The sequence below is a fragment of the Borostomias antarcticus genome (assembly GCF_949987555.1).
Source record: "Borostomias antarcticus genome assembly, chromosome: 12".
NCBI lineage: Eukaryota > Metazoa > Chordata > Actinopteri > Stomiiformes > Stomiidae > Borostomias > Borostomias antarcticus.
Window position 1 is genome coordinate 8057411 of NC_140245.1, and position 9860 is coordinate 8067270.

The following is a 9860-nucleotide window of genomic DNA, read 5'->3' on the forward strand; positions in this document are numbered from 1 at the left end:
GATCTTCATTCAGCAGCCGATCTCTTTATATACCGTGAGACACCTTGATGTACGAGGAAGCTAGTCTATCTCAGAGCTTCTTTACATGGTGGAAACACCATGGTGACGGTGGAGATAGAAGGGTGTGGTGTAGGGCTGGGTATCGATTCGAATTTCAAGAATCGATTCAAATCTGATTCAGGTTCAGAATCGATTATCTCGATTCGATTCAATATCGATTCGGTTAGTGTTACTAAAACCTGTTGTTGTTTTTTTTAGCTGAAACGTTAATAACATGACTGCCAAGTTATGCAACACATCAATACTAGGGCTGGGTATCGATACTGATTTCCAAAAATGAATGAATGAATATATCATTCCTTCATTTATTCATTTATTAATTCATTAAATAAAAGATCGATTTTGAGATTCATGAATTGATTCTGAATCATTTCATCATTTTTTGGAACCCAGCCCTAGTGTGGTGGGGTATATGGCATCCCTGGCCTACCGGGGGAGATCCTGCAGGTGGCCATGATGCTGGAGGCCTCTGATAGGTGGACAGCCTTGATGACGGTGAACAGGGCCTGGTAGCTGTTCCTTTGGCTCACGTCCTGCCAGTCCATCTGCAGGAGCCTCTCCACCCTCACACAGAAGGTGACAAGCTCCTCACCTTCACACACACACACTATTGGTGAAGCATCATCACTATGCCATTACTAGAGATTGAAATAGCCTGAAAGAGTATTTGAGAGACGGTAAAGAAAGACGCCCACCCCGAGTGCCTTTGAGAAAAGAGCAGAAGCGCCTCATGCCTCGCACGCTGCCCAAACATCTCTTCAGCAGCCACAGGTCAGCCAAAGTCCACTTCAGCACCTCTGACAGCATCAACGGGTCGAGCAGAAGAGTCAAACTGAGTCAACATGGCAGAACTTGAGCCCCTCTTTCAACATCGTCAAGGAAAACACTTATTGATTCATGCCTGTTATCTCAATTATTAGAATCTGTTCACCATGAGGGGAGTTGGCTTTTAAACACTGCTTCAAAAACTGAGTGTGTGGGAGTATTTAGCTCCATCGTAAATTGACTTTTCTTCTTTACTAATGACTTGTTGACAAGGTTTTTCTTATCAGGTAAGATGGTTTCATCATTCCCTTTTAGATACAGCATGACAATCTATTTGGTTTATCTAGTCCAAACTGTTGTTGTTTATTTTATCTAAAGACTTTACCTTGCGCTTGACTCGGAGGAAACAACAGCAACTCTTTGCAAAGGAAGTAGTGGTGATAGAGGTCAGTGTGTTTGAAGTGAACAAACCGGTGAGCTCTCAGCCACTGGAAGAAACTGCCTCTCTTCACATCCTGAAAGCAAACCAACTTCATTCAGCCTGTCCCTTGATAATCTTGGTCATACTGTAGTGTAGCCCTAGACAACTAAAGCAGTTTGCCTTTATTGACAGGGAATTAATGAACTGTCCAGAGAGTTTAGGCTAGGTTACCTTGCTGTGCGGAATTTCAGGGCACAGATGCCATTTGTTATCTGATAAAAAGTATAAGGGAGTTTGCCCAAACACCTGTAACGTATTACCAAGACAAAAGTGAGGAGATTTACAGTGCGGTTCAACTGAGAAACAGTGCTACAATGATACTGTTTTTTGTGTGAAATTATATTGAAATGATCTTGATTACGTAAGAGTAGACCTGTATCAGGGTCAGGACTCAGAACTTCGCTACGTGGCTCTCTGAGCCCTGGTACAGGTCTAAGGGGTGCCCAGTCTGCCCACATACAGGTAAATTCAGAAACGTGTTGAAGAAATCCAAAAAAACGTCGTCGGTGAAAAGCTCCATAATCGTTTTAGCACATTTTCCTCCTAGGAGATGGATAACAGAAAAATGTAGGCTAATTAGTGTAGTTCAGTTGAGAAAAACACCCACGGATATAAGCAGCTTTGTCTCTCACCTGTTCGTGTCATTTCATCTCATCTTATCGCATCTTAGTATGCATCTTATTCGAAAAGACCCGCCTTTGCGTTACGTTACAGATGCAAAGATGTGGTTGTTTTTTAGAGACACCGTAGCCCTTACAGTGGGCGCTATTAGCCTATCAACCGATTGACATTCTAAAAGTGACGTCATAAACAGAGATAATTAAGTGGCTATGGAACGCGCGGTGGAAAATTCCCTGTTCATACAGGCCTTGATTCCATGATGGTCATGTCATGAGGAAAACCAACACCACAAGGCCAAAGAGATTGTCTGTCTTTTACAATGACTACCACGTCCTCCAGGTATCATATGGGGTGTCAGAATGCAATGCATTAACATATAGTAAATAATTGTGAGTAATAGTTCCATGTAGCCTATAATCAATAGTAGCCTATAACATTTGAAACAAATCTGCATAATACACCTTTTGGACTTTCTTCACAAACTAGTTGTTGGCCTACTTTAGCCTACCACATGGTGGCGCTTGAAACATTGACGCTGGCCCATAGGCCTATTCAATATATAATGAGGGGCTTTTATATGGCATAGCCTAATGATAGGGATTGATGTGTTAGCTGTAGCCTATTATTCAATTGTATACTGCCTCATATTGAGCTATTAAATCAGGTCAAAACGTTGTCTGTCATGGAGTCATATCTGTCTCATCATGGCAACACGTCCTTCCTCCCTGCACAGTGGAAAATGTGAGCGTGAGCCTGTTCATGTTAGCAGTGAGGAAGACTGAGTGGTGCTCGGCTGACTGCTTTTAAACCAGGAGCTGCTGGGGCGTTCTGTTTTCACCGCATCCAATGGCCGCGCCGCATGCGCTTTCAATCACCTAGGAATACCAATCAAAGACGCCGTGGTACCTTCTCCTCTTGTTATAAATGTGACTGTTAAGAGCTTTTCGACATCGGAGAATGAGACAACAACTATCGGAGCATCTACTAGCAAGATACTGGACCTGCCAGTCCCATAGTTTCTATTTCAATTTGATCGCCTTTCCAGGTAGGCTAATGTTTGTTTTTCATGGTTTACAATGGTAGTTGCTTTAATAGAGCAATGTGGCCTAATCCTTTTCTTTTTATGTATGTACCCTAATCGTCAGTGTGGGTTTTATGTAGCATGATGAGGGATTGTTTGTAGCGACAGAATAGAGATGATGATGATGTAACAATTGTAACCATGACTACAATGAGTGAGCTGTGCTGTGGGGAAGCCTTGGCCAAGGCAAGTTTGTGATCGCTGTATTTGTGAAAATGATTTATTTTCTTACAGCGATTATTTGAAAATCACGCATTATAATTGCTGCCAGGATTTTGATGTAGCCTTTCATTATAAGCCAGCGTTAATATGTTATTACGAGGCGGAAATGAGTTTTTCTCGTCAAACTTATTAAAGGCATTATTAATGGATGAAAGGATAAGGTTTTCTGTTTCCACTCCATCACGGACTTGAATCTAAAAAATGCAGAAGTCGGCTACGATAGAAATGTCCTCGTGTGATCTTTGATCAGTTCTGGAAGATAGAACAATGGGCAGACTGTTCCCAGCACGCGGGGACATAATGTGCCTCTTCCGTGTGCCTGTAGTCAGCGCCTGATGGAGACTCATGGTAATCTCTTTTTCTCCCCAGGTGTCTTATAGTAAATAAGATGGCCATGTCCGACAGCTCGGGCTTGAGTAAAGCTGTGAAACAGCAGTACATGGATCTCCCTCAGGGAGACAAAGTGCAAGCCATGTACATTTGGATCGACGGAACCGGAGAGGGACTGCGCTGCAAGACCAGAACGCTCGACTCGGAGCCTAAAAGCATCGAGGGTAAGCAGTGAGAAGTTATGTAATCTGTTCTTTGTGTATGCTGATTTGGAGGGTTATTGATGGCGATCTTTCGGCTAATGTAGTCTAAAGTGGGCAGGACATTTTCAATATCTTGCACCTCACACTCTATATGAAAGGAGTTTGCCCAAAATTGGCCATTTACCATAATTAACCTCTCGTCCCTTGTATCTGCTCTGTAGACCTACCAGAATGGAACTTCGATGGCTCAAGTACCTACCAGTCAGAGGGCTCCAACAGTGACATGTATTTGATGCCCGCTGCGATGTTCCGCGATCCATTCCGTAAAGACCCCAACAAGCTGGTGCTGTGTGAAGTGCTGAAGTACAACCGCAAGCCTGCAGGTAACATCCTGGCCTAGATGTTCATCTGTGTGTGTGTGTGTGTGTGTGTGGATGCCTTGCTTTTTATCCATGTCGACTTGGGTGTCTTAACACGGGGTCATTTTTGCACAGAAACCAACCTCCGCATAACCTGCAGAAAGGTCATGGACATGGTGGCGAACCAGCACCCGTGGTTTGGCATGGAGCAGGAGTACACCATCCTGGGCACGGACGGGCATCCGTTCGGCTGGCCGTCCAACGGCTTCCCTGGGCCACAAGGCAAGGATGTTCTACAATGCGTAAAACAGTGTGAAAATGGTCTGCCTGATTGAATCTAGGTCAGGTATCCTATTCTAACTGTGTGTGTGTGTGTTTGTGTGTGTGTTTGTAGGTCCTTACTACTGCGGCGTGGGAGCTGACAAGGCTTACGGCAGAGACGTAGTGGAGGCCCATTACAGAGCTTGTCTGTACGCCGGGGTCGAGATCTGTGGCACAAACGCTGAAGTCATGCCTGCCCAGGTACTGTAACTGTAACATAAAAACCTTTCCTAGAGGTTGGCCATGCCGACATGCATTCCCTTGGTTATGCCCAGTCTGTAAAATAGCCTACCCAGATAGCAAGCGGATCTGGGCCATATATGGGCTGGAACTAAGCCACAAGTGCCAGATCTGGCCTGTATATGGCCCAGATCCACTTGCTATCTGGGTACTTAAAAGATTAATTTAAAGGGTCCGCATACTTAAGACGTTACTTTCTGTTTTCCAGTGGGAGTTCCAGGTGGGGCCCTGTGAAGCCATCAACATGGGGGACCACCTGTGGGTCGCTCGCTTCATCCTGCACCGTGTCTGCGAGGACTTTGGCGTGGTGGCCTCGTTCGATCCCAAGCCCATCCCCGGAAACTGGAACGGCGCCGGCTGCCACACCAACTTCAGCACCAAGGAGATGAGAGAAGATGGCGGACTGAAGTGAGTGTCGGATAAGTACTCTGAACGTAGTTCCTTAGCAACCGGTCTATATTTGAGTTGTGGTGGGATGTGTTGACTGAATTGCCGCTCTCCTCCCCGTCTGTGACGCTATGGGGGGGCTATGACCGCCTGCGATTAACCCTGTCCTCTGTCATGTCCAGGGCCATCGAGGAGTCCATCGAGAAGCTGGCAAAGAGGCACCACTATCACATCCGCGCCTACGACCCCAAGGGCGGGCTGGACAACGCCCGGCGCCTCACCGGCCGCCACGAGACGTCCAACATCCACGAGTTCTCCGCCGGCGTGGCCAACCGCGGCGCCAGCATCCGCATCCCGCGCACCGTGGGCCAGGACAAGAAGGGCTACTTCGAGGACCGCCGCCCGTCCGCCAACTGCGACCCGTACGCGGTGACCGAGGCTCTGATCCGCACCTGTTTGCTCAGCGAGGAGGGAGACGAACCTCTGGACTATTAGGCCTCGCGACCCCTATGGACTGAACCGCCCCTCCCTCCTCTCTCCCACTCTCTCTCTCCATCCTTTCTCGTTTTAAATGGCCGAAAAAGTCTGAACTAGTACTGTATTTGTCATTTCTTTTTCCACTGAAATGATTTTTAACATGCATATTTCTGAATAGCTTAAAGTTGGCTGGTCAACTTACCACAGAGTGTAAATTTTGGTCTTAACCTCGAGAGTTGAGGGCATGGTGTTGGCAGGGTATGTCTCTCCCTTGTGTTTCCTAGTGGGGAGTAGATTTGTAACATTTGTCAATTTTGTGATACCCCCTTTTCCCTTTTTGTCTGTCAATGACTAAAATGAACTAAAGCACATACTATGGACTGAACAGTAGGGAGCTGCTAGGCCTGGGTGGCGTGTGTAATTTCTTAATAAATCTACAGCTAGTTTGTGTACTATACGCACAGTATGTTGACCTGCCTTTTTGACTGTTCCATTTTCAATGTTACTAACTGTTAATGGGATGTGTGGTTTTTAAATGGCAACATTTTTGATGTCCTTTCAGATTTTACACTTTGGGTCATGTTGTATGGTACTATCTGCGTCCAACTATTGTAGTTGGGCATGTCTGTCTGTCTGTCTTATGCCATTTGTAGAGTTACTGTAAGACTCATGAAGGAGTTTTATCCTTTTGTCAACTGCTATGAAATTGTTATCCACCTGACTTGGTAAAAACCTGAATTTACTGGACCTAGTGTTTTTTTTATTGAAACATTTAAACATTTATTTTTACCACAACTTGACTTTCGACTTTTGCTTCACGCTGGTAAAACAAACCTAACATTCCTATAGTGTTATAAGTGGCATTTGATTAAGCAAACGGAATTTCAGGATGTCTAGAGTTAATTACCACAAGTAAAATAAATATTTGACTCCAAAACAATGAGCCTAATGGGTGCGTTGGTCTGACCATTTGGTTTGTGGGTTCAGCCTGCCTTGCATCACCAGGCTCTCTATATGCTTGGTTGGTCTAGAGCCCGCTGGGATTCTTTCACACAAATACCGAATCAAGCAGCCTAGCCTCGCCAGTCGCTACAAATTAGAATAAAACATGGACATACAAAACAAAGTAGCCTATTCCAGAACAAGTTCTTGCCGCATCGCGTCATAGAGTTGGGCCTGTATTTGGACAGGGGGATCGCTATCCGCTTAGACCGGAAACCAGACCTGCTAAGCAAATAGGCCCCAGGATAGGGATCAGCAGCTAAGGTCAAAGGTTAACATTGACAACACCTCTTTTGAGCAGATACAGCAGGAAGGATTTGGGCCTGGGGGGGCTGACTGAGTGGATCTGTGTGGACATTCAAAGCAGACTTTAATTGAAGACTTGGGGGCCTGATTCACTTAGGAAGCACCTGACCAGGAATGTGATCATAAATGGACCCAACACCCCAAATAGGAATAGATGTGACTCTCCATCCATTAAAACATTCAGTCTACAAGTTACACGGCGTCTTCAGTTATGTATGTGATGAGGTCAGGACCAGTCTGTCACGTGCAAAGAGGCTGTATGGTTACCAGTGTTGACTACAGCTGTGTGTGTTTTTCTTTGCTGTGAGGATAATATGTTCCAGAAACCTGCCAAGGGGAGGGAATCAACAATGTAAAGCAGCGCTAGGAAATGCCCTCGCCACCGGGAGCTACTCTCACTGGCCAAATATAGATTCTAGTCTGTTTACTCACAACGACGGCAGCTGTCATTGATTTTTGGCCCTGCGAAGAGAAAAAAGTTGCTGAATAAGTAGGCCCACGTCTCAGGTTTCACCACAGGTGAGTTGTACGGGGGAAGTGTTTTCATGGCGTCCGTGGGGACCGGAGAGCCGGTTGTGCAGGGTGTACAGTAGTCACGCAGCTCTAGCCGTGACTGCGACAGGGGTATTCCCTGGCTGAGGTCACGTGAGGATACTGTACAAAGTGCTCTCACTCTTTAATGCACGCACGTGCACATACCGATGAGGACAGCACGCACACACACACGCACACGCACACACACACACAATAAGCCAAAGAAAGCCCATGCCATGGGGCAAAGACATTTGTATGATTTTAAAGTTCATGGGTCACAAGCACAGGCTACAACAAGTGCAGGGAGTACAGCGAAATGAAACATGGGAACATCATCATGGAGTTTGGGGATAAGCTTCCTGTTATCTGCAAAGCTGCCAGCCTGCTGCTGATGTATCCTGAGCTAGACTGGGCACGTCCTCCTGACACGATGAGCCTCTGACGTCCATAAACAAGTCCTCATGATGAGAAAGAGAGTCAGAGGTATCAGGCGCGTTGGAACAGCTGTTTGTATGCTCTCCTGTTTCTTTGGAAGAGAGGAACATCTACACTTGGCAGGATATAAATATTGACTTTGCCAGACCTCCCTTTTGCTTCAGGGACCTGCCTTGCAATTTTGTTTTGAGACCTTTTACCTACTTCTCATTTGCCCCTCCAGCGGAACAGTCACGTTGCTCACTGATTGGCTCAATGACAAGCAAGTTGACCAATCATAAAGCAGAGGGCAGGTTGTGGCATTACTAAGGAGAAAACATTGCCTGGCAAAAGGCCTAGATGTCTGCTTTTACTTTGAGCCTGTTGTTATTCCTTCTGTTCTCACTTTATTTGGTCATCTAAAAATAACTGAATATAAAAATAACTCTGTTTTAAGCAAGTCTTGTGCCTCTGATCACGGCATAAATAAATAAAAAAATCCTTTATGTCTTCAACTCAGTACTCCAAATGAATGGGTACCATATGCTAGAAAATACTATAAAGAAGTTAATATTATCTTTGTTTACAGGAAGTGAATATGGTTGTCTGTGTTCTTGGTTTGGCCTGGTGAGAACAGATTATCTCATATACAATGAGGAACTTCCAGTGATGTTTAGCCTGCTCCTGTATCTGGTTATGCCAAGGAGAATATGTGAGGCATGTCAGCAATAGTGGATTAGACTGAAGGACATACAGGTCTGAGCTGCACTGATCCTGTCTTGGAGATCCCCACTGTAGCAGACCAATAGAGCGCTACACTGTTTTATATCAATTTTTCCCAATATTTCTGTAATAAACCTGTCATTATTTATCGCGAATATTGCAATGTTTCTCAGAAACAGACCACTTTCCCACAGTAGATAACCCTGTCCCTGCCATGGTCTTGGTATGAATCAGAGATATAATCAAATTAACTACAATACACAGGACTGTCAGTCACAATGTTACCTAACAGAGCGAGGGGGGAGGGGGGGGGGGGGGAGCTGCAACGGACTCTACATGTACAATCTGTGTTTACATCAAGAGCCTTGGCCTTCAGCCATGTCATTGCTATTCAACCCCCCCCAAAGCTCAATTAGATCCCCGACTTGCAGAATACGGGTAGCGTTAGCGTCCCTTCATAACGAGCTGCAGAGCGGCGGGGAGACGCTGGATAAAGGATGGACAGGGATGCTGCTCTGTTGCCATGACGACCACCGGAATGTACAGGCTCGACCCGGTTGGTTCTCGTGTCGGGAGAGGAGTGAGAAAGAAGAAGAAGAAAAAAACAGCCGTGTTATGTAAGGATGGGCAGGGGGGGGGGAAAGAAACCGGGTCTTACAAATAGAGCTGTACAAAGCCCCCCTCCCCCCCCCCCCCCTCCCCCTGCTGACCCACAGGCAAAGACCGACTTGGAGGAGCCGGACACTCAGCCATGCTATCTATCACACTATCAACGCAGTCAATGCAAGCATCCTCCCACTTTGACTTAGGCGTTCCTTTTACTTAAGAGAACAGTGAATGGTGCTCGGGTCGCCTAATTTAGTGTGAAAAACGTCATACTGTTGCCTTCAGCATCCTTCGGGGGCAATCGATCTGCCGGCGTGAGGTTCTGGCTCTGCCCTCCTCCGCGTGTGTAATATACTCCTCGCTGTGCGGTTCTACTTGTGTAACACGCAGACCTACATTATACCAGTTCAATCCAGTATTTCATACAGTAGCTCTCTCGGACGGACGGACGGACGGACGGACGGTGAATACCATGGCTCCAATAAGTTGGACCCATAAATTAGGTCAAAAATGTACGGGATGAAAGAGAAATTGCAGAGAAATTATGCAGAAGTGGACCAAATGCATGGCTCTGTCTGGGCAAGGAACTCCTCTAATCCCATCAAAGAAAAACGCTGCATGAATGTGAGGATGCTTGTAAAGATGGATGATCTGCATTTCCTGTCTGCCAGTGTTCTCTCTGTGTGACCACACACTTTTAACAGAGCTATCAGCCCTGGTGCTGAAGA

The 9860-nt window shown here is 45.9% G+C and overlaps 1 protein-coding gene across 2 annotated transcripts; it reads left to right on the plus strand.

The window, feature by feature from the left end:
• The first annotated feature begins 2263 nt into the window (after window positions 1–2263).
• glula (glutamate-ammonia ligase (glutamine synthase) a) lies at window positions 2264–6404 on the plus strand. 2 transcript variants are annotated; one of them, XM_084447437.1, is made up of 7 exons: window positions 2264–2972; window positions 3600–3784; window positions 3985–4146; window positions 4258–4404; window positions 4517–4644; window positions 4892–5091; window positions 5253–6402. In XM_084447437.1, exons 2-7 carry the CDS (start codon window positions 3619–3621, stop codon window positions 5563–5565), a joined length of 1116 nt encoding a protein of 371 aa, XP_084303563.1. In that variant the 5' UTR covers window positions 2264–2972; window positions 3600–3618; the 3' UTR covers window positions 5566–6402. The 2 variants fall into 2 exon arrangements, with proteins under 2 accessions (XP_084303563.1, XP_084303564.1); XM_084447438.1 differs by lacking the exon at window positions 2264–2972 and having other exon boundaries at window positions 3601–3784; window positions 5253–6404.
• The last annotated feature ends 3456 nt before the right edge of the window (window positions 6405–9860 follow it).

Excerpts from the sequence above, each read along its gene's own strand:
- glula (XM_084447437.1), top strand. The coding sequence starts at position 3,619 with ATGGCCATGTCCGACAGCTCGGGCTTGAGTAAAGCTGTGAAACAGCAG. Across the intron at positions 4,405-4,516 it reads CGGCTTCCCTGGGCCACAAG|GTCCTTACTACTGCGGCGTG; the intron begins GCAAGGATGTTC and ends GTGTGTTTGTAG. Across the intron at positions 5,092-5,252 it reads AGAGAAGATGGCGGACTGAA|GGCCATCGAGGAGTCCATCG; the intron begins GTGAGTGTCGGA and ends TGTCATGTCCAG.